The 26,118-nt window shown below is 35.5% G+C and overlaps 1 protein-coding gene across 7 annotated transcripts in view; it reads right to left on the bottom strand.

The window, feature by feature from the left end:
* Positions 1-26,118, bottom strand: part of EYA4 (EYA transcriptional coactivator and phosphatase 4) — a 113,140-nt gene that overhangs the window by 81,356 nt on the left and 5,666 nt on the right. For 5 of the 7 annotated variants that reach the window (XM_058171566.1, XM_058171589.1, XM_058171581.1 and 2 more), the window contains exon 2: positions 18,288-18,376. The exons of 1 other annotated variant lie outside the window; for it this stretch is intronic. In XM_058171566.1, the coding sequence (XP_058027549.1) occupies positions 18,288-18,320 (33 nt within the window). In that variant the 5' untranslated portion in view covers positions 18,321-18,376. The remainder of the gene's footprint in view (positions 1-18,287; positions 18,377-26,118) is intronic. One more of the 7 variants, XM_058171547.1, reaches the window with a different exon arrangement.

Genomic DNA, 26,118 nt, shown 5'->3' on the forward strand with positions numbered 1-26,118 from the left:
TCAGGCTTCTCATGCGGCCCCTGATAAAAATTAATTGCCCACCCCTGGACTAGATGGTTGGCTGAGAAAATTACTTTATCCATTAGCTACAGAGATATACAACACCCCCACCCCACCCCCACCCCCACCCCTGGCTTTTGACTCAGCAAAGCAATAAATATGCATTGTGCTCATCTGGAAGGAAACTCGACCCTTAATCAGGCAAGTGTGTGTGGCCGCGGTGTGGCTCAGGCTGTAAGAAGCCTGTTATTAAAACACAGCTGCCTGCAATTACTGCAGGTTCTAGTCCCACCAGGTCCAAGGTTGACTCAGCCTTCCATCCTTTATAAGGTAGGTAAAATGAGGACCCAGATTGTTGGGGGGGCAATAAGTTGACTTTGTAAATATACAAATAGAATGAGACTATTGCCTTACACACTGTAAGCCGCCCTGAGTCTTTGGAGAAGGGCGGGATATAAATGTAAACAAAAAAAAAAAAAAAGTAAGCTTCTCCAATGTAACCCAGGAGTTCCTCTTTGCCCATTTTAGATGTTAGACCTATTTGTCTTTTAAGATATTATCACGGTATGGTTTAGGGTCAATAATGATGCTTATTTCTGCATTATAATTAATGTGCATTTTTGTTTCCTCTTCCTGTTTCTACTTGCTATTGGAATTTGACATGGATTGATTACCATTTCATTATCTCTGCTGAATGTTGAGTATACTGACATAAAATACTGATTGATCACTATGGCAAATATAGAAGATGGGGCACAACCTTATTTTTGCATTGAGCTGTCATTATTGTTACTACTTGAGCCGTCATTATTGTTACTTTTACTGTTACTATTTTTATAGTTTTGTAAAAATAAGCAAACTATGGTTTGGATCAAAAATAAGTGAACTATGAATATACTGGGATGCTGTATTTTAGGAATTGAGGAATGATACGAAATAAGGAACTTGATTAATTTTTTGGACTTCTGCACTGACCAAAAATAATTTAAATTAAATATTAGTTAAAATGAGAAAGTTCACCAAAGCTGTTTCATTGTTGGTATCTAAACTTCTACAAGGTTGAGTTTAATAAATCCACTAACAGGTCCAAAGGACTGTATTGACAAAGATGAAATCAAATGGAAACATAATTATATATTTCATCGTCATGCAAAATTCCAATGGTTTTGGAAAACCAGTTTTATTTAAACTAACCCTGATATTGGGACTATGCTGGACTCAAGATTGGATTTATTGTCAGCATTTAAAAAAGCTAATCCAAAATAACAAAAAAAATGTGTTAGTATTTGCTAGACAATTTCTAACTCATGTATGGAAGATAGTGAAACTGAACAATAGGAGTTGTGGAACAACAAAAAGAACCAATTAGCACCAAAGGCAGGAAGGACTTTTTAAAACTTAAAACATGTGATGTTCCCATATGTCAGGCAGAGGGGTTTCACCATCATCCTCAAGACACATACTCAGAGTTTTCAAGTGGACATCCAGCATTTTTCCCCCATCATCATCCATTGCTTTTAAATCTTACTCATTCCAGGCTGAGCTTTCAGTGAATACAAAGGAGATACTCACTTGATTTTTGAATGTTTGATTTTTGATTTCTGAATGTTTAGCTTAGCAACTTTTTGCCTATTCTCATTTCTTATAGGAAGTTGTATGCTTAGTATTTTGAATTTGAAAATTATTTACTTATTTATATACATTTAGAAAAAATTGCACAGTTGCATTCTTTGTATGTCCTCCTAGGAATCTCCATCAACTGTTTAGTTTACAGGACCATCTTTTCTGAAGAACATCTACCCATCCTATCAGACTGGTAGGGTGGGTCTACTCCTAGCCCCTTTCCCTTAAATATTGCAGGAGTCAGGAAGTGGTTTTTTTTTCTCCTTGTGGCAGCCCTGCAATATGGAAGATTCTTCTCCATGAAGCTCTAGTCTCCTAGCCTTATGAAAAGCACTGAAGACCTAGCTTTTCTCTCCAGTGCTGAGATAGGACAAGGAGATTACCTGTCAAAGGTTTAATATGGTGCTAGGCTTTTATTTAATGCTTATAGTTTTAATTATTTAAAATAAATAAAATGGGCAGCTATATAAGTGTTTTATTTCTTTATGTAGCTGCCTGTCTTACAGCAAACTCTGTGTGTCTATGTAAATGTTTAAATAAATTAATACAATATCTACAGAGGGAGGAGCCTACTTGTAGCTTTCTAAATATGTTTTATATGCAAACAATAGTGCTTAGGAAACACAAGTAGATGAACTAAACTAATCCTATTTTATTGTAATGCTATATTAACAGAAATGTGCAAATCTGAAAGTACATCTCTCCCCCTATCTCCTAAAAACAAGAACACAATATTTCTATGGAAGTTCAAACAGTGCTGAGTATAAAAGTTCAAACAGTGCTGCTTGATGGCAGGGTGTCCTAAATATGTTTCAGATGTTCGATCAATGAATACAACAAAGAAGAGATGCTTTGTTTCAAGCAGAGACAGAAATACAGTTATTGTAAACATAAGGTTTGTTTGAGTGAATTAAAGTAGGAAAAACTCAAAAGTTATTTGTGGTGAGAACTGAGCAGAAGTATTGAAAAGAAGGTGCTGAGAATCGCATAGGGCAGGTGCATCACTGGTATATTGTTCTGTTTCCCTCTCCCAATACTCCCAACAAAGAGTCAGTCAAAGGCCTCCTTTTCAATTTTATTTACATAAATGGCTGGATTAGACTGGATTCCTCTGGCACAGAGTAGTTCTGCCCACGTATACCCACGCGCCTGCCAAGTCTCTGGAGATAACTAGGAAATTATAGATAAGGCCAGAGTTACTTACGAATAAGTTCTTTCCTTCATTGAAACAATTTGCCCACGCAAATTCACTACTTTGTCCAAGACAAAAAACCAGGAAGTTCCGCCTCCTGCTTTATAGCCCCTGTGACTCATCCGTGACTCATCATTCTTTGACTCTGTCCCAACGCCTCCTCTGCTGCGCGCACCGGTCACGTCTGCGCAGTCTTGCATCAAGCCAAGATTGTTCTTGGGGCGTTGCCAAATCAGAAAAAGGCCCGGGGGAATCAGGCCTTACCGGCCCCTCCTCCTCCTCCTCCTCCTGGGTGGGTGCCAGGGAGGGAGAGGGCCCAGGGGAAGTAGGCCTTACCAGTTCCTCCTCACTTTCTGAATCATCGTCCTCCAGGAGTCCCGAGTCCGGGAACCTGGGTCACAACATATATATTGTTCTAGAGTTGTGACATTAGTAGTGTAAAAATTTAAAAAGTCTGGTGGGACACGGTTTATACAACATTATAGTAGCATAGTAGCAGTAGGGGAGGGGAGGAAGAGAAAATAATGCAATAGAAAGATCCAGGATTAGGTTGACCAGTTGAATATGTATTTTTGGAAATTGCTTAGGGAACAGAATGAGTAATGTACACCATCCTTGGTTACTTGCCTCCTTTGTATTTTATGGTAACTGAAATGTGAAACTATCAATGTATTCTGGGTTTTACTTCTGCTGAACAATGGTTGATTGGAAAAGGTCCAGAAGGTAGTTTGTTCTGGGGCAGAAACACTCCTAAAGTTATTGACAACAACTAGTATGAAAGTAGAAAGTTAAGAAAATAGAAGGCACTTTTCCCATCTATTGCTCAGAGTGTTAATAATATGAGTAACTGCCTGTTGAGTATATGTCATCAGTTTATGCTTGGCATAATTGTGCACTTTCCAGTCAGGGAACAAGTTCATTCACTCAAGAGATTGAAATGGAAACAGCTAGACCACTAAGTAAATAAAAATGAGATTCCCTAGAAAGTGAAAGCCATTCAGACAAAAAAGTGCTTCCCTTTGTCAATCAATCAGACAATACAAAAGTCTTACAATCCTATACTATACACTCTTATAATTAAAATTTATACATAATAAGTCTTATTTCTGAACACAGGAGAGTGCTGGAAACATTCTAGACAATCTTCTCTCATGCAAGTTTATGATCATTTAGATTTGCAATTTGTTCATTTGTAATTTGCAAACGAGCAAGCCATTTCTTAAAAGACAAACCAGTCTGCAAAAACTAACCAGTTTGGGTTCTTCAAAATATTGCTTTGGATTTTTGAATAGGGAAAGAGGGGAAGTAGGACTAAAATTACAAAATTGGGATTTTAAAAAAATCGTATCTATCCAAAAATGCCAGAATATGTGGTTTTCCAAAAATCCAGCCACCAATTAAGGTTTCAGAATTATCTTGACTTTGTGCCAATATAATTAGGAATCCACTGAAAGTTATCACTTTGTCAGTATAAAGGGACTACATTTTTCAGAAGTATATTTCTATAGCTAGACTTGCTCAATCAACTATGTTTAATTTGGCAAAATAATGAAACTCGGGTACTAGACTATTAAATATCAGTAGATAGAAAGGACTGTGGAATATTTGCTAGAATGCCCAAATCTGTCTTTTAAAAAGCTGAATGTAAATGTAAAAAGGTTTAAAAATAATCTGTTTTTATTTATAACATTTTGAGACAATTAAAATCAACCAAATCATCTTATGCTTTTTTAAGAAATAAAATTCCTTATATTTTGCAGACAAATCTTCATGTCAGAAGTATTTTTGTTTGAAAGTTAACAAGGAGAAACCTGAGTATTTTGTTTGCTTGACTGTCGGAAAATATGTATATTTTGTATAGCCTCCAGCTAAGAGAATGCTTTATACATATCTCAGTTAATTGAATTATTATCGTTTAAAACATTTCCACCATAAACTCAAGCTTAATGTTCTTGGAAGTATCCCACTGATATCATTTAAATAATTAGTCCTTAAAAATAGACAGTGGAATTCTGCAATTCCAGGGAAATAATTTACTAATGAAGTAACTCAGTAAGCATTATCTGCTAAAGCCACTGTATAAAATAATATATTTAAATTAGAAACACGGCTTGTATGACAAATAGAAATAAGAACCAAACTAGATATAATACAGAACAATTGAGCTTTATAGTATCCTACTTTTAAAATATGATCACAGCTTATAAGTCTCTGTAAAAGAAAACAACTGTTTTAACATAGCATTTCACAATTTGCCAACTCATTTTGGATTTAAAATAGAAAAATACCCAATAGTTTTTATAACGCCTAGCTTGGTCTTATTTACACTAGCTGCATAAACACTGTTCCTTTTGCTGAATCCCAGGGGACAAAAATTTCATGCCAGAGGCTGGAGATTCACACAGATAGAAAAGCTGCTGATTGTATTTTACTATTTGCTTGCTTCCAATAATGCTTTGCCAACAAAAATAATGAGCATGTAAGAAGAATCATGTACAATGCTTTAACTTCTAAGTTTTATCTATATTTTTCTATCTGAAAATGTTCTGGCATTAATATATTTGAGTCTTCAAATCTGTCCAGACAACATAATATCATTTCCAATCCAGATGTAATCAGCAATAATCAAGCTTAACTGTATGTAGCTTCAATCTCTCTTCAGGTTTTCTGATACAGAACAATAAAATTGGTAAAGAGAAAAACGTAAACAATAAAGCCAACACAGATATCTCCATATCCTTTCTGCACTCAGACTTTTGGACATACTGTATATTCCTATATAAGACACATCTAATGCTTTGGTTCATTGCAGGGCGAGTTTATAGTATGCGGACAAATCCATTGGCTTGGAAAATAGACTCAAGGTTCGAAACTCTAGCTTCTACAAAATAGAGTGACTATAACAGAATAAATGTTCTTTGAAAACACTTGTTGTATACTACTTGCAATATGCCATACCGGCCGAAATAGGATAGAATAGAATTCTTTATTGGTCAAGTGTGATTGGACACACAAGGAATTTGTCTTGGTGCATACACTCTCAGTGTAACATAAAAGAAAAGATACATTTGTCAAGAATCATAAGGTACAACACTTAATGATAGTCATAAGGAACAGATAAGCAATCAAATCATATTAGGAAACAGTCAATATAAATTGTAAGGATACCAGCAACAAGGTTACAGTCATAAGTGGGAGGAGATGGGTGATAGGAACGATGAGAAGATTAATAGTAATGCAGATTTAATAACTAGTTTGACAGTATTGAGGGAATTATTTGTTTAGCAGAGTGATGGTGTTCAGGAAAAAATTGTTTTGTGTCTAGTTGTTCTGGTGTGCAGTGCTCTATAGCGCTGTTTTGAGAGTAGGAGTTGAAACAGTTTATGTCCAGGATGTGAGGGGTCTGTAAATATTTTCACAGCCCTTTTTTTGACTTGTGCAGTATACAGGTCCTCAATGGAAGGCAGGTTGGTAGCTATTGTTTTTTCTGTAGTCCTAATTATCCTCTGAAGTCTGTGTCTGTTTTGTTGGGTTGCAGAACCAAACCAGAAAGTTATAGAGGTGCAGATGACCCAATAATTCCTCTGTAGAACTGTATCAGATGTGTCAGTAATTAACAATACTGTCTTTATTATTAGCGGGGACTGCTACATAGTAGTGGCATACTACTATGTGTAGCATAGTAGCAATTCAATCTACATCTTCTCTATCATAAACTAGAAACATTTATGTAGAAATCTCAATTGACCAAGGCCATGATAGCCATTGAAGATCAGTATCAATGGGTACATCAGGTAATGATTATGAAATACTGTACACACTGACTTATAATTTAGAGACATAAGTGTTACAAGATGAAGTAAAGAAGAAAGACATGTTGTGTGTCTATGAAATGAAAAGAAAGGGGAAAGATGAATGAGTGTGGTCTGATTTCCCAGAATGGGGTTGGTGAATATGTGCAGGGAAGTGAAGCTATGGACTTAATTATGAATGAAAGGGCTAAAACAGTAATTGGAGTTATTGAAGGCTGAGGGTGCATATGAAAGTAGGAACCAGCAACTAGCCTGATGATAGTTGCCATGTTATACTGCAGGGAATGGTCATAATGGATGAATTAAAAATGACTTTGGGGAAAAAATTTTTTTTTTGTTTTTGTTTACATTTATACCCCGCCCTTCTCCGAAGACTCAGGGCGGCTTACAATGTATAGGGCAATAGTCTCATTCTATTTGTATATATTTACAAAGTCAACTTATTGCCCCCCCAACAATCTGGGTCCTTAGGGGACATTCTAAATGACTGCAATCCATGTCTATTAAGTAACCTGAATAGATGGATGGAAATGAGACAAAAGAGTGGTGGAGTCATTTAAGGACCCAAGAATTAATGGGAATGATTCTGTTTGATAAGCATATCCTTAGAACAAAAATATCAGTTTACTTGAATATGCAATATAAGCATAAGTCTATACAAACACGGGGCAAAGGAATGAACACCAGTCTAAAAGCATGGTTTGTTTGACCATTTATGATGAAAGAGAGATTCTGAATGCAAGACAGAAAATTTTGGTAGTGCCAAAGGTAGATCTGGGGGAGGAGGGAAGGGGGAGGGGGAAACAAATCAGTCATGGGAAAAAGAAAAGAGAGAGAGAGAGAAAGAGTAAAACAGAAGAAAGGCAGAAAGAAGTAATTTGTGTCCTGAATGAAAAAGTATTAGGAGAGAGATTGATTTTCTAAAAAGAATGAGATGGCATAAGAAAAAACAGGTATTAAATCTGCCTGTTGTAGAGTGAAATGAATTTACATTATAGTGTGACATAATGTGGGTAATCATGGTAATGAGAAATATGAAAAGGGATCTTAAGGTAAACAAGATTATGAAAGGAAGAAAAAGTATACAGCAATTTTGATGGACATTTTAAAAAAATGCTTCAGAAGTAGATACAGAGCAGGGGTATCAAACTCAATGCCCGGGGGCAGGATATGGCCCACAGGGTACTTAGATCTGGCTCGTGGGGCTGCCTTGGAAATAGAAATGGACTGGTCTGTGGAGCCTCTGCCAATGAAAACGGAACTCAGGAGGACTGCACGTGGCCCTCCTGACCTGTTTTCTCTGGCAGAGGCTTGCAGGAGGCCACTGCAGGCAAAAACGGAGCTCAAGAGGGCCATAGGCAACCCTCCTGAGCTCCGTTTTTGCTGGCAAAGGCTTGCAGGAGGCAGTCACAGCCGAAAACAGAGCTTGGGAGCCTGTTTTTGCTGGTAGTGCTCTCAGGCCACGTTAGGCAGCCCCGACATGGATGATGTTGAGCTGGCCACGCCCACCCTGGCCCCTCAAAGTCAAACACAACCTTGATGCGGCCCTCAATGAAATCGAGTTTGACAACCCTGACATAAAGGGTCAAGCAAGGAGTCTCCATGAGACTGAATGAATTAAAAATAAAAGTAATGAAACAGTTTAAGATGAGGCTGAAATAAAAGTATGTCAGAATGGAAAGAAATTTAATTCCAAAGAAAAGAAAAAGAAAATAATAAATTCTGTGAAATTTGTTCAAAGGTAACAACAGAGTAGACATATATGGTGGGTGCTAGGTTTAAACTTCATACATTTTTAAATATGGATGTTTTGTTTATAAATAGCTTTGTGACTTCTTTGTCTGAGCCTAATGATAGTATAGGGGGACAATAACAATATCCTTCTGAAGAGTAAAATAGCAATATTTGTGCTATCTTTATTTACACATACATTTGATAAGGTGCGACTAAGAAGATGTTGGCCAATTATGATCCAAATTTTAGCACATTGGAAGTAACAATAAAATCTGTGCAGTGTACCTTTAAGAGTTAACAGACCAGATTTTAATTGTGAAATTAAATGGTTGTTGAATGTGCTAAGAGCAGTATATGATAGAAATATATAATATTGCCTGATGATCCAAATTATCTGCAACAGATATAAAATAGTGTAGAAGTATGCATAGATGGCTTGGAAGAAATAAAACCATCAGAAAAAGGAACTTTTTTGATCCAAAACAAGGCAAATTGAGGTTATTCTACACCATTGAAATTCAGACATATTTTAAACGCTTGCAGATAAAACAGCTTCTGATTTTGAAATCTCTAAAAGAGAATGCAGCAGTGTCCTCTAAACGAAGAGCCACAAAAGTTGTTGATTCTCCACCCCAAAAAGCTGAAACAAAGCTTTAGCAAACAGACCCACTCATGAAGTGTGTTTGCTTGAAGCAAGCATTACAGAACAACTTCCAAGTGCGATGATAATTATTTCTTCTTGATGATACACCTGATGACAAACGATGCTATAAACAACAGCTACAAAATGTACCTGTACAAATAATATTCAGCTGTTCAATGAACAAACAAAAAGCTAACAGAAGAGGAAGAGCTACTCAATTCTGATTTTGGTTTAGTCATCTTCAACAAAAATTGCATGTTCTGCTAGGGATCTGTGAAAGGAAGAATGAAGGAGCAAGGCTAAATCACGAGACTAATAAAACATGACTAGGAAATACAACTTTACTTGAAAACAGCTTAAATCTCAAATGAATCTAATATTAGAATAATGAAAAATTCAAGTAATGGATACACTATTTAGTTTGTAAAACAAAAAAAAATCTTTTACAGGATAACGTCTAAGCTTAAAAGTTGTCCTCAGTACCTAACCGAACATCATATAAAGGTAAAGGTCCCCCTCGCACATACGTGCTAGTTGTTGCCGACTCTAAGGGGCGGTGCTCATCCCCGTTTCAAAGCCGAAGAGCCAGCGCTGTCCGAAGATGTTTCTGTCGTCATGTGGCCGGCATGACTCAACGCCAAAGGCACACGGAACCTTCCCACCAAAGGTGGTCCCTATTTTTTCTACTTGCATTTTTACATGCTTGCAAAACTGCTAGGTTGGTAGAAGCTGGGTCAAGTAACAGGAGCTCACCCTGTTACACAGCAGCACTAGGGATTTGAACCGCTGAGCTGCCGACCTTTCAATCGACAAGCTCAATGTTCTAGCCCCTGAGCCACCGCGTCCCTTTTATATCATATAGCTACATCATATAGCTACATCATATAGCAACAACTTTAGCTTTAAATAATTAAATGACGACCAGGATAGTTATTTCTGAAGTGACTTGCGAATTTAACAACTAAATGGAGCTCTTATAATCTGCTCTCTCACATTTAAAAATATTTAACCTATTCAGTAAGTTTACTACTGAACACACATCTACTTGGAGACTTAAAGAGTTCCCTACAGAATATCAAGACTTTCATTTTGGAGTAGTTAATTTCAAGATGTTCTTTAGCACAGTAAAGGGATATTGCTAGACGTCTCCTTGAGAAACAGACAGAATGGCTGCATCATCAGCTAACAGACAGACATAGAAAAAAGCAGTAGCACCAGCAGGACACATTTACATTTAACTGTGTACATTTAGCCTTGAGAAAAGATGACTAAGGGGAGATACATAGCACTCTTCAAATAGCTGAAAAGATATCATATAGAAGGCAGATTCCAATTAACTAGTTAAAAAAAAACATCTAAAAATTTGTCATTGGAACTAATTCTCAGAGAAGTAGTAGATTTCCCTTCAAGGGAATTGTTCCACCATTGAGCCAGGAGTTGGATTTGACGAATTAAAAGTCCCTTTTCAACTCCAGGACTCAATAATCAGAAGACAGGAAAACCGTGAAAATTATGAGAAAAGCTTTGGGGTTACTTGCAATAGTATAATCTTTGGGGATTTAAGGTTTGTTTTTATGATGTCTTTGCATTTCTGTCTCTGTGTCTCTCCATATACTCCTTTGGTAGTTTTTTTTAAGAAAGGTAGTGAAAACTAACAGATAATAATGCAACTCTTGGAGAAATTGGTATGGAATAAATTAACCCAAGAAATTCAAGAAGCACACCCAAATCTCTCTTAAATACTGAGAGCAAAACAAAGAAGGAAACAAACGAACACCAGGAAAAGTATGACGAAAAATAAAAACTAGAATGGAGTCATTGGAGATACAGGAAGGCATCTATTTCTCCCAGTATATGCTTCTTCACATAACTTCATTATTTCTTTCCCAAAGTATTTAAAATTCTACAATATTTTCAAAATAATAAAAATACTCTAGGTTACGATTTGCTAGTTTAAAACATTCTATCAGCAATGGAAGTGTTACATTTAAGTTCACAGTCTAAAGAAGATATATAATGCTACTGCAGAAAGCCTAATGCCAGTTTGTTAAAAAGTATTTCTGCAGTGAAGTAGGTTCTCAGCTAGAAACAGCAGACACGGCCTTCATCTATTATTTATGCTGCTTTGTGCCTATGTCAGTTCCTGATTAATAATTGATTTTAATCTCATTATGGCAGATTTTATTACAGTCTAATTTAATTAAACGGTGAATTGCCTCCCAGATACCACCACTTGTACCATCTTTTAAATAAAGCTGATACAACACAGATTTGATTGCAGTTTCATCCCAAGTAAAAACAGCATAGAACCAAATTGACTCAAACGTTTTATATTGATATACGCAATGGATATATGCACTGTTTCTTAAATATCAAATTGAAGACACAGAGGTTTTGATGTGCAAAAATACATTTCAATTCACAGGCTCTGTGAAGTAATAGCTTCTATCATTCTCTATTACAAATATCTGGATTATAAACCACTTTCTCTCCAAAGAAAACTTTAAGGAAAAGACAAAAGATTTAATATGTGAACATGGTGTTAAGCTTTTATATGAAGATTGTTTCAGGCTTAAGATGGTAATGGAAGGTTACAAGCTTAATTAGATAGTACTTTGCCATGTGTTAAGATCTCAAGTTACATAAAGGCATTCTGAGATAAAGAAGCAATGAAAAGACTTCCTTTGAAGCTATAAATATCAGTCTTCAGCCTTGCCTGACTTTAGCACAAGAAAATTATGTGAATTCTCATCAAACAAAACAATATGTATGCAATCATTACATTATTTTTAAATTTTCTTAAAATTTCCAGCTTTACCAATATTACACACACACTAAATAATTTCAAATTAACTATTTTGTGCAAGGTTTGTAAAGCATTGATGTGAAGCTTTATTATACATGTAGAGAATTGTGGTATTTACAGCAATGATCAGTTCTAGCTTTTCTATACTATTGAATTCATCATTATTTACTATCCCTTGTTAATAGAAAATGCTGTTCTAAGCTGAGCATCAAGTTAGTTGTCAATTCATGGTGTGGATAACTTCATATGATAAATATCATACTTATCAAAGTTTCAAGTAGTAAAAACGTTACTGTGGTAGATCTGTAACGTGTCTCGTTACCCAAATGATTGTTAAAGCAGTTGACAAATGAGCTACTTTTAATAAAAGGAGAACTACTGTTGTAACCATTATCTGGACACGTTTCTTAAAAACAAATAAAAACCAAACAAATGTATCCTATTCTATCTTGTCCTATCATATTCCAGCAACATGTACTACAAGTATAAAATTATTTTGAATTTGCCATTAACATGTTTTTTTACAACATAATTCTATACATGTCTACCTAGAATTAAATTGTACTGAGTTCTAAAAAAACCAACATGAACGGATTTGGTGTTTAAGGGATTACGACCTTAATCAATATTTTTATATTAAGATACAGGACACTAATTTGTCTTGAGAATTGTTATATGAATTAAGTTTCTGTTCAAACATTGAGATTCCAATTAGGAATCCCAAGACACTTATATCTAAAATTAAACCTCCAACTTCAACAAGTAATCCTACATATTGATTTGCCTACTAGTTTCCACAGTTTTCATCACATATGTAGACTTTCTGCAAACTCCCAAAAGAAAAAAAAATGGAAAAGAAAAACAATTAGCAAAAGGAAAAAGCTGTAAAAATAGAAGCAAAAATATTGGAGAAATAACTTTAATGTTTTATGGCTTCTCCAGAATAATTAATCTCATTAGAAGGCTCCAATTACTGTATATTATTATGAGAAACAAAAAGAAATACAACTTCAACCATGCATTTTTAAAAATAAATTCTTATGTTCACATTCAAGTCTATTTTTGTATGTTGTACGCTAAAATATACATTCTTTGCTGTTTTAAAGAAGATCAGGCAGTTTTTAAAAGAATACAGTTGAGGATACTTTTAGATGGGGAATATAATCCAAAATTATTCCCAATTTTATTTAATTGAAATCCGCACATTCTCTTAGAAAAAAATAGCCCCACATACTCTTAGAAAAAGAAGTGCTTATATCTTTCTAAATATAATTTTCACATTATTAAGATTCTGCTCACCCTTTTAAAAGATGTGCTGATAATATATACCTTTATGGCTTGATTTATTTTAATCACTTAAACATGTCAGATAATGTTTTAAAATTAGAAATCCTTTTATTATTCATAATCTAATATGAATTATTCATAACACTCTTGGACCAGAAAGGAATGTCCCTTATCAAATGATATGCTATGTCCACCAACATCCTCCATTAAGTTGCCATGATAACTAAAGCAGCCAGATCTACATTTGGCTGAAAAATAAAGTGCATCCCAGCTAGGTTCCTAAGATAAAAAGTATCACATTGGCCTACAGCAGTGGACTCCAGCCTTTCCGGCTTGCTAGACAGTCGGAAATGGAGGCGGTGTGGGGGAGAGGGGATGGTTTTGTGCACATGCGCTGCTTCCACAAATGCAGCTGCATGCACGCATATACACACACTCACCCACCACTTACATGGCTCAGTTCTAAATAGGCTGCAGATTCTTGTGATTTTAATTCAAAGCATTCTTATAGCAATAGCAGTAGTTATTTCTTCAAAGCAATGTATGAAAAACTTACAAATCTTTTGCAAAAGAAGAAACTTTCACCAACATTTACAATCATGTATTAAATAATTACATACTGCAGTGCACATGCATATATGCTTTCCTTTTGTAATGCTACATGAAGAAAAAACTGTCTCATAGAATACCTAGAATTATATTATTGGTATGTTAGTTGCAGCTTAATATCAATATTTATACTTGAACCAGAAGGTGTAAAGTTGACATACATTTGATAAGTAGCTTAAGTAAAAATGGGAAAGACTATGATTTACAGTGCAGCCTCTTAGTGTGTATATTAAAAATTTCTAGCTAAATTCCTAATGTATCAAATTGAAAAGACTTTTAGTAACAATATTATGAAATTCTTTCTAGAAGTTAAAGATATGCTGGGTAATCCTTCTTTAATCTACAGTAAAAGAAATAAATATACAACTAAAAAATAAGCTGGGATTATAGTCGTAAATCATGGTAGTTGTTAAGTGGGTCACCATGTAATTGTACACAATTTTGCAACAATTTTTTGCGGATGTGGTGGACATTAAGCAAAGCTGGTTTCACCAATGGGCATTTTTTGCTGGAAATTGGAAGTAAATGCTGGAAATTGGCAAAAAATGTTGACAATCTTGGCCACATAACTACAGGACAAAGCAAATGTGAGTCAGATGCCAATTCTTCAAAATGTGGTTATGTAACTGTAGGGAGGCAAACCTGGATTTCTTGGATCATGCGGAGTCTACGGAATCTATGATTATCAGAGTCCAGATGTGATAGGTGGGACATGACATCAGAATGGATGATTGGTCCATGAGTATACTGGAGACCAGAAAGAGATTTTGAGTTCGGCCACAGAAATGCTACAAAGATACTGTGAAAGAAACCTTGTGCCACTATGAAATCCAGCCAAGAAAACTAGAAGCTGCAGCTCCTCTGCTATGAAAGCCCCACTAGCTTTGAAGACAGACACTATCAAAAACTAATAGAAAACGAGAGACGACTTCCGGTGTCCGGTGGCAACGGACGTCTGGAAGGCTTCTTCTGCCTCCAGTGTCCGAATCCGGCCGCCGCCGAGGCCCTTAGGGGCCAGGTGTTCCGAAAAGGACACCTGCCGCACGGACGGCTCGCCAGGGGTCTCCCAGCCGATATACAGGACTGGGGGGACCGATGCTGGCGCGTCCTAGGCTCGGCGGGGTTCGGAGGCTACAGGCCGCGGCCATTACTTTGGTCGTCGCCTGGGCCGCTGTGCCCGGTGACACCGGGGCTTTGGATTTATAATTGCAGCAGCCTGGTGGTGAACAGGGAACGGAGAAGAATTGAGGAATGAAGAAGGGAAGGGAATATCGGCAAACGTGAGTGGAGTATTCCGGAGTGCGGGGGGGTTTTTTCTCCCCTGCGACTGGAAGGAGTACGAATCACTTTGGAGAGAGGAGAACTTAAAATAACAAGATTACCGGTTTTGTGGAGCTCTGGAGAGAAGAGGTGATGGAGAAATTTAGGAGGGAGGGTTTGAGGCCCCCCCTCCCTCTGGGGAACAATGGTGGCGTCCAGCTTCCGCCTTCACTATGAGAATCTTGATGACATCACTTCCCTTCGGCTTCCTGGTTGATTAACTGTACTCTGGACTCGTTGCTCCTGTGAGTGCCCCCTGGTGGATCCGGAGGAAATTATAAGGATACTGTGCTTGCCTGAGGATTTTAAAAATTTTTTTTTAAATGGCAAAAGGTCAGAGACCAACTGCTGGAGAAATGGAGAGAATTCTGGAAAAGTTATCTAATATGGACAAGAAACTGGATGAAATAAGAGCAGAAATTGTGACTATCCAAAAGGATTTAAAGGATACTCAACAAGTCTCAGCAGAAAATAAGCAGAAAGTGGAAGGTCTGGAGGGTGAGATGCGGGCAGTGCAGAAAAGAGGGGAGACGACAAGCAATGCTGTGCTTGGACTACAGATGGATAAAATGTCTTATTTCCTTAGGTTTCAAAATTTGGAAGAAGTGGACCAAGAAGACTTGAGAGATGTTGTGACTAAACTGTTGGGAGAATTTCTTGGGAGAGGTGTTGATTTTATGAATTGGGATGTGGATCGAGTTTATAGAGTTAATTCACAATATGCACGCATGCAGTTCCTAGAGAGGTTCATGTCAAATTTGTGAAAAGAGAGACGAGAGATGAAATTTTAGAAAACATAGGAGTGGGGCACTGACTTATAGGGGCAGGGAGATAGCCATTCTGAGGCAGATTCCCAGACAGGTACGTGAAATGAGAAAGAAATATTACTTTTATCAAGCAAATTGTACCAGAAGGAGTGGGCTTCAGATGGCTGATGCCAGAGGGATTGATGATTTTCCGGGAGGGCATTACGAAAAAAATTAGTACAATTGCGGAGGCTGCGGCCTACGTGGAGGAACACAAAGCCCTCCTGGATTTAGATGACCCAGGAATTGAAGAAGGGGAGGTTATAGACCATGGGGCGGAGGCGGCTGCCGCTGTTGCGGCCCTGGAATTGGGTCAGGCTGAGCCCAGAGTTCTGAGATCCAAAACTAGGAAGTGACAAAGATATTTGGTATTGTGTTGGTTTTCCTTATTCTCTTTCGTATGATATTCTGATTATTCTTGACCCTTCCTTATTGTGTATGTAAGATTGAAACTTAGCTACTCAGATCACCTGCTTGCCATATGGCTGTTGTATGTGTTTAAAATTTTGAGTAAAATTCTTATCATGTATAAGAAAAATGAAAATTTACCATACCTGATATGTATTTGCATAAATCTTTTTTGACCAATAAAAACTTTTTATATAAAAAAAAAAACTAATAGAAAACCATGACTGCTCTCGCAAAATGATACCCTCAATTAATACAACAATGGACTTTCAATGCTCCAACTGTGCTAGGTTTTTCACTTCTAGATTGGAACTGTAGAGCCATCTCCATGTTCAAAGATAAATTGCATAACAGTGTGTCTTCTTTGAACTTGAAAGATTACCATGAATATACTGTACCTATACTTTAAATTTGGCTACTATAGATACATTTTCTGCAGTTTCTCCAAATTTGCATTGAATGAGATTGTTCGTAACATGGATTGATTTAATATTTCTAATGATAGTTGAACCTTGAAAAATATTGAAGATTGCCTTCAAAAATATTGCCTTCAATAAACATATACACATCTTAAGGGATGGGCTGCTTTTCTTCTACCATCCCACAATTTTTGAAAGAAAAACTGTGTTTTCTAGGGGTTTGGGATTAAGCCTAAATCAGCTTTTGACAGGGGTGGGAGGGTGGGGATGGTTTTGAGCATTTACTAAAAGTATATTAATCCAAGAAGGTGAATGTTCTTATTTTAAGAGTTTTTTTTATTTTATAAAAGAAAAAACAAAAGCTACAAAAACTATATTTTACCACAGTTTAATCAACATTCTTTTCTGCGAGAGGTCTAAGCATTGCAGGAAGGAAGGAAAGAGCTTTCATGGAGCCCATGAGCTGCCCATTTTGTCAGACTGCAATTTTGAATTGCACTTGGAATGTGCCCAAAACTAGTATAAAGATATTGCATCATATATAGTCCCTAAACCAATCCATTAAATCCATTACACCTAGAACTGTTATTATAATTATCTTTCTGACTACTATTAAACTGCATAGTCTTTTAAAGCTTGATAATGTTAATTATTAATTCTGAGAAACATTTAGCTGAATAGTTATTTCCATAACAGAATTAAAGAGTATTTAATTCAAAACCAAAAGCATCTCCAAAATAAAGAGATGTATATGAGGATATCCTATACTACATTCAAGCAGTCCAACTTCTGGTTAAATATATTATTGTAGCAGTAGCAGCAGCAGCAGAGTAGTAGTAATATGAGGAGGAGGAGGAGGAGGAAGAGAAGTATTTGGACAGGAATACAGTCAGTAAATATAGCAATAATGCAAAAACTTTGTCCATTTTGTTATAATGTGCTGGTAGTCCTCAATTTATGACCATCACTGAGCCCAAAATTTCCATTGCTAAGCAAGGCAGTTATTAAATAAGTTGTGGTCTATTTTATGATTTTTTTTTGCCAAAGCTGTTAAGCAAATCATTGCAGTTATCCAATGAATCATGTGGTCTTTAAGTGAATCTGGCTTCTCCCATTGACTTTGCTTGTCAGAAGTCAGTAGGGAAGGTTCCTAATGATGATCACATGACCTGGAACATGGCAACTGTCAGAAGTTGCCAATTACACAAATTTTGACCACATGACCACAGGGAGGGTCCATATGATCATATGTCATGTTTTCATGTTTTTCAGTGCCACTGTAATTTACTAAACAAATGGTTGTAAGTCAAGGACTAAGTATGGACTATAATCTATATATTTGTGTTATAAAAACACAATTGCCCACAGAAGTACACATTCTTATATAAAGCTGAAAAATATCACTGAGCATATGGGTTTCTACTCTGCTATGAAAATTGCATCTGTCAATAGTACAGTTCTGTAACTCTCCCCATCTATTTTGCAAGGCTACGGAACCTTCCATGGGGAGACACAGAGGAGTGAAAAGTGAAATGAAAAATCTGTCTGTTTGAGCAATTTTCTCACATAATGTTGGATCTATCCCATTAAAAATAAATGTGTGACAATTTAGCCAAATATTTACTTACTGACTGTTCATTTAAATCCTGAGTATCTTCCATGGAGGTTACTCACTTTTCTTCCACAAAGAGAAGCAACTGAGAAGTAACTGGATGTCCTAATTTTAAAAAGAACAAGACAAAGTATTACTTTGTTTCTACAGTTGTACACATATACAACTATATACAACTACTTATTAGAAACTAGGTTCTGTTCCTATACATTCATTTGTTCACAGCTGAAAGAAAATCATCATTTTAACTATAGCAATTATGGCACTGGATGTTCAAAACAGACCTATATAATATATTGAAAATGGAACTGACATGAATAGTAGAAGGTTCACATTTTATTACCACTATTTTTTTTCCATTTTTACCATATCTTCCTTCAGATCATTATTTGTTGATGGAAATAGAAAACTGTATCAAAATTTTCAGAACTTATCTGTTTTTACAATTTTTGATGGCAACTCCATGTGAAATGTAAATCAAATTCCAATTTTCATATGCAAATGAGTCTTTTGATAGAATGATAGAAAAATCATTCTAGAATCAATCAACCAAGCATTAGCTAAGAATCAGTACTAAATAAGCTTAAGATTTGATGAATCCCTATCTGAACATAAAAAAGGTTATAGAAATATCCAATACAACATCTGTATTGTAGAAGTTAGCAGTTTCATTTAAAAGAATTGAAGATCTGAGAAGTTAGCAGTTTCATTTAAAAGAATTACTTGGATTGCTAATATTCATATCTAAAAAGGAAGATAATCCACTTTAATAGCCAATTCATGAATGCAAGATGAGAAAGTAAAGCTTTTACTGCCTTTCCAAAGGATACGTTACTCCAACGGATTTTAAAACACAGGGAAAGTCATAATATGGTTACAAGTTGCATCTGTTTTCATGCAACATGCCTAAAAGTGTACTACTACACAATAAAGCTGCTCTCCATAGCAGGCCTTAGTCGACAAAGCATTCAATCTAGCATTCTAAATTGGCTGAAATTTCAATAACGTAGAAAAAATTAAAACAGGCCAAATGACTGTCAGATTGGAGAAGTTTGGAATTATGTACAATTGACACATAGAGTGCAAATATAATTATGTTTTCAAAATTGGAAATTTAAATAGAAAGGTTCTTGTATATTTAAATACAAATACGGGATAGCTCAGGCAATAGAGAATCCTGTTATTAGAACACAGAGCCTGCAATTACTGCAGGTTCGAGCCCGGCCCAAGGTTGACTCAGCCTTCCACCCTTTATAAGGTAGGTAAAATGAGGACCCAGATTGTTGGGGGGGCAATAAGTTGACTTTGTAAAAAAATATACAAATAGAATGAGACTATTGCCTAATACATTGTAAGCCGCCCTGAGTCTTCGGAGAAGGGCGGGGTATAAATGTAAACAAAAAATAATAATAAAGTTTATTTTTATTGGCATACTAAAGGCACTGAACTCTAAAACTGAAAATGATTTCTAGTGAAGTCATACCACCTTTTTTCACCCCTTTAGGTGACCAAAAATAAGTCAGTCCCATTCTTTGAAATCACTTGAGCAGGATAGATTGAAGCAGCTATAAGCTAATGAGTCCAAGTCACATCTTAACCAAGTAAATCATTATAATAAAAGTGACCCACTAGAAATTGCATCTTATAACCAATGTATCACAAGGTGAATAACAGCTTTTTAATAATTATCCCCAAAATGAAATTAAAATGGACCCAGAAGATATGCTTTATTTTATTTTATCAAGAGCTGAAATGCCACCAAAGATAGATTTTTTGCTCTCAGAAAACAGCAACAGAGCAATTAGATCATTTGAACAAAAATAGAAATGAGAGTTATTTCTCCAGCACAACCACCATCAAGTGGCTGTCCTTTAGAAGTCATGTATCTGTTTCTACTGAATTTGCTATTGATGTTCTAACCAACACACTAGTTATATTACTGCTGCATCAATCATAGCTTTAATATAAATGTAAAATATTTTTGTGGTTATTTTATTTTTTCCATTAAAAAAAACTTCACTTAACAACGATATATCATATTATACACAGATGCATACCTCTTTCAAGAAATACATCAACAGTACTTTATTATGGATGGTCACATTGTTAGCCATATTATTCTTCGTTCACAACAACGTGAAGTCACAACTGCAAGTTCATTAGTCAGTGTTGACCTTCATACACATCAAGAACCTAGCATATTGTAATGAATTGGCATAGTATATGTCTGGATACAAGCTGTGGTCTTTTGCAATTGACAGATGGAATTTTATCGATGTGCAGAATTTCTAAGTACCACCCAAGATGTTTGGTATGGCACCAAGTCTCATGTAATTCCCAAACATTTTTCTGGAACAATTAATAGTAGGTGCTTTACCTCCATTTTTATGATAAAAGCTGATAGCTCATGACCAAGAATTAATTAATTAATTGATTGATTGATTAATTGAGTGATTAATTGATTAATTAATTAATTAATTAATTAATTAATTCATTCATTCATTCATTCAATTTATATACCAATTTATATAATGATGCCAGGGCCAGATTGACCAATCATGGTTCCCCATGCCATCAAGACACATAAAAATTTAAAGCAGAACTTTGAAACTTCTATAAAACTGATCACTAATTCAGGGGCACCTGCAGGAGGGAATAGAAAAAATCAAGATGGCAGCTTTAACTAAAGTCTGAAAAAGTCAGGGCTTTGACTATGTGTTCATGGCCACTGTGATTTGTTAACCTGCAATATTTAGAACAGATGGGAAACAAACTCCTTTTAAGATATGATTGTCCTGGATTTTATGAACAAAAACATTTAGGAACTCAAAAATTCCAAGAAAGGTAGTAATATTCATTTATTACTGATACAACTTGACTTGGTTCCCAAGTCAAATTACAAGATACATTTCATGTTAAAAAATACTAAAACAAAAGATTGATCATTTTGTATGCCAGTCATAAATCATTTTTTTAACTTTTAAAAAATATTTTCAACAGTTTATAGATCATTTAGTGTGAAGATAGACATCTGCCACCTGTAGATGCAATTTAAAGTTAAAGTACTTTGTGTGTTTTTTTCCCAAAAAGCTGTTTTATGTTATTGAAGATAACTTTCTATATTAACACATTTAATACACTTTTACAAAATTATTTTCCAGAATCCTAATTTTTATACCAGATGTCAACTAATATGTTCATAAATAATAATTTATATTGTCAGTTGACATCTGGTATAAAAATGTATCATAAAGTCTTTGAAACTTGAACCATTGAACATATCTAAGCTAAAGTACACATGACTCAAATAAATTTACAGGTTTCCTTTGCTTACTGAAAGTCTCTCTCTCTTTTCCCCTTTAATTCCCACAGACACTTATTATTCTATATGTGTGTATGTATCTGTACTGTGAATATATTCCCCTATTTTTAAAAGGATATCATATAGTTAATGAGCTTAACAATTGCTCCTATTGTATTGACAGTATTTTCATCTTCTGATTCCCCGGAGTTCACTACCTTTCTTCCGTCTTCACTATCCAAGAGATAATGATTAATTTACAGGCAAAACCAGAAGTGAGGTTACTCTCAATTTATGCTTTTATACCTTACCCTTAATCAATATGGGCACAACTACTTCAAGTAACAGTGGTACAGTCATTATAAGACCTGACTGATAACATTACACAGCAAGCAAAAATATCAGCAGGAATAGAGACAGCGATCAGGAGAAGGAAACACCGTGAAGCCATTAACTTTTGCTCTTCAGACAATGATGCAATCTAATTAAAGATTCTAAGATGCAAAATATTCAAAGTGCATAAACAACATGGCAACTAAAATTGCCAACCATCAAAGATAAGGAAAGTGATAAATACAATTTTCTGAATGCTATAGAGTTCTAAAATAACGGTTACAATTTGAAAGGTCAGAAATACAGGCCAGGAAAAATTCCAATACAGCCACATTTGATAGTTTTATCTCAGCTTTTCAGGTAAAGTTTGTAAAAAAAATCCTTGAAGCTAAGCTCAGACTTCAACTGGATATTATTTTGTTGCCTAATACACATATACAACATTGTTTCCAACATCTTGTGCCTTTTTCCTGTCAGTGGTCCCCAATCTTTTTGGCACCAGGGAACGGTTTTGTGGAGAACAATTTTTCCACAAACCGGGAAAGGAAAGATGGTTTCACACACTACCTAGATTTCACGCGGCGCAGATAAAGCTTCACTCGCTTGAATAGCTCGGTTCCTAAAAGGCTGCAGACCAGTACCAGTACATAGTCCCTGGGTTGGGGATCCCTACACTAAGTTATTTATTTTACTCTAGATCAATAGAAAAATATTATCAGAATGCTAAGTTTAATTTACATAACTGTATTGTGGCAAATGTAACTGACACATACAGGATAGACAACAATTCCTTTCTTAGTTTATTCAGAGAGCAAATTCTGCCATAATAATTTAGAAACTAAGCAATAGTCATAATAAAACTAAGTAACCTTAAGAAAGTACCTTCCACGTAGAATATATCCACTCAATTAATTTAGGAGGTCCTCATTGAAGCCAGCCCAAACACTTGAGATGATGTAGTGCCTCAGTGACTAAGCACTGGATATAAAAAGTGTAGTGTGCAAAATGACTATTAGTGCCCCTAACTGTTTGCATAACACATGTGAAAGCCACCCAACACCAATGATAAAAATATTAGGTTTTAATTAAAGAGTGCTCATTTTAAAATTATCTGTGAACCATTCCAAACCAACTCACCACAAAGTATTTCCACTGGAACCTTGCCACTTTTCTTACAAACAACTTTCATTTATAAGAATATGTTTAATTGTCCTACAGTTAAAAAAAGAACAAGTCATATGACAAAAACCTAAAATTTAACAATACACCACCATTTAAATTTAGCTATATTCACATAAAATGATCCAATATACATAAATAACTCATGAACAGATATAGATCTGCAGGCAATTTATGTATATTATTGTTAGCAGTATTATCAAATTAATAAGCATGTGTAGTATACAATTTCTGATGTTATTGTTACTTATTTGATAAATTTAAGTTATAAATGTATAATGACCATACCATATGAATCTTCTATAAATAACATGGTTGCAATTTTCCTAATGTAGGAAATATCCTAATCTTATTTTTACATTCCCTAAATCAGATAGTACAGTAGTGTGTGTGGACACACACATATTCATAGTTTACTGTACACACACACAAGCACTTGTAAGAGCTCCTCTTCAAATGTTCACATACTTCATCGGATATTCACGTCACTATATCGTAAATTAAAAACCACTACACTTTAGTATGAGTAATGAAATTCCATCTTTGCAACTGACATAAAAGTTGATATCTGATCCTGAAGTCATAGGAGGGTATAGCCTTTCAAATTAGTACGTTTGTACCTACTGTATTGTGTGCATGTGCATACATACATGCTTACATACATACAGTACATAGTTTTTAAAACATTGTATGTGGAAAAAATTGCAAATGTTACTTTCTATATTGAACTTTTACATATTCGATATTTTAAAATAGTTTTATCATTTACAAGATCACTAAATATCTCCAGCCAAAAAGAAAACAAATCAATACATTATTTTTTTATTTACATAAGCTTTCTCATTCATTTCTTCTTCCATATCAGACTTGCTCCCTTTACAGAAAACTATCCTCATATGAAACTCCATTCATACATTGCCATGTACAGAACAGGAAGTGAGTTGTATCCAACTAGGTTAATATACATGTTTGGGTAAGTATGAAGAAATATAGATGTAAGTAAGCCTTTACAAACTGCAAATGTCTTGCGCCCAAATTTACAATATTTGAACTGACTTAAGCATTTTATTTTACTTGAATTATTTTTTCTTAAAGGTAATAGCAGAATCATGATAGGAGACAATAATCAGAATTTTATGTTTTTTCATTTTGACTAAGGAATAACAAAAAAAGCATTTCTTAACTGCATATAGTATACAACGTTTCAACAACACTACTTTTCCATTTCTTCTCATTCTGATAGGTCATTAGTTGTATATTTCTATTCAGAAGGCGTCACATTAAGCTACAAAGAATTTACTCTCAGATGAATTTTATTTATGTTTCAAAGCTACTGACAAAGGGTATTTTCAAAGCATATTTGTTCAGAGCCACATAAACAATACTTAAAAAAAACCTATCTATCCAAACAGGTGAGGTTCTTATTGAAATCTCTAATGTAGAACACTAAAGTAGAAAGAAAGTAAATTAAGGCAGCTGACATGGGCATACAACCAATGAAACATCTCTTGTCCTCATGATATATTTATCGAATTTTACAAGTCTCTGAAAACCTAGAGTTTATATCCACTCATGTGGGATTACAAATCTGTTTTGTAAAGAAAATGCATTACCCAAAGTACTCAAAATTATGAAAATACTTCTTTTTACGCATTCTGCTGTGGTTTCATTTATATAAGTTTATATTTATACAAATGCACACAACTATGTGGAATTCCACTTAGAGTGGTAAGAAAGTATCTAAAGAGATGACTTCTATTAAAGTACAGTTTGTGGTGCACTGGCATTGTTCATTCCTTTATTTTATTTTACTGACTTTTATCCTATGCAAAACATTTAAAGCTTATGCCTCAAATAAAAGTAAAAAAAAAAAGTTGGACTTGATTCCTGATGACTATAAATTTATAGGCATGTTCATGCAGCTTTCTTGACAACAAAATATGTTTCTTGTTGTCAATAAGCTTTAAACTATCAAATTCAAAGTCTATTTGATTGTATATACACAAGCAACTTGCTGGGTTGAATTCCCTAATGCAGGGATGTCAAAGTCAAGGCCCGTGGGCCACATCCGGCCCACAAGGTGCTTGGATCTGGCCCCTGGGGCCGTCCTGGAAACAGCGAAGGACCAGCTGGCGGCGCCTCTGCCAGCAAAAATAGAGCTTGAGAGGGCCGCGGGTGGCCCTCCTGAACTGTTTTTACTGGCAGAGGGTTGCAGGAGGCAGTCAGTGCTGAAAACTGAGCTCAGGAGGCCGTTTTCGCAGGCAGAGCACTCGGGCCACCACAGGCACCCCCAACATGAATGACATTGAGCTGGCCATGCCCACCCTGGGCACACCCACCCCGGGCCCCCAAGATCAAACACAACTCTGATGCGCCCCACAATGAAATCGAGTTTGACACCCCTGCCCTAATGGATTGGTCTTCTAATGGTAGATTTAAGTAAATGGAATTAGTATAACTTATAGCTAGAGTTCAACAAAATTACTTAAACAAAATACAATAGTTACATTTGTGGATTCAGGATTTAATGAGTGATTTAATCTAACAATTTTAAAACTTCCTGATTATCAGAAATTGCTTTAAAAGGCCTCTCAATTCTCAAAGTGAACTTTGGATATAGTTACCTGCTTATTACTATTATTATTTTTTCAAAATATTTTTTCCCATAGCTTTTGCTTAGCCCACCAGATAGAGTTCAAAAGGCATGTGCTGAGTTCCCTCCATTCAACAGGGTCATCTTGTTGGATCCAGAAGTTGTATTTTAATTGTGGCACCTCATGCCTTGTGGAATAGTATATCTCCAGAAATCCAGACAGACCCAGCCATGTTAGCCTTTCACAAAGCTTTGAAGACCAGGTGTTTGGGTCAGATGGTTAGGTCAGTTTTGCTGCTGAGATGCTTTTTGAAATTTGTCTTTTGTGTTTTAACCTTGGGCATCATGGGTTATATATAAAGGCAATAGTTGTCCTAATCATTAAACACCACCAGAGTCACTGTTCTGAGATAGGTAGCCATGTAAACGATTTAATTTAAA

The sequence above is a fragment of the Ahaetulla prasina genome, chromosome 1, assembly GCF_028640845.1.
Source record: "Ahaetulla prasina isolate Xishuangbanna chromosome 1, ASM2864084v1, whole genome shotgun sequence".
In the NCBI taxonomy this organism is placed as follows: Eukaryota; Metazoa; Chordata; class Lepidosauria; order Squamata; family Colubridae; genus Ahaetulla; species Ahaetulla prasina.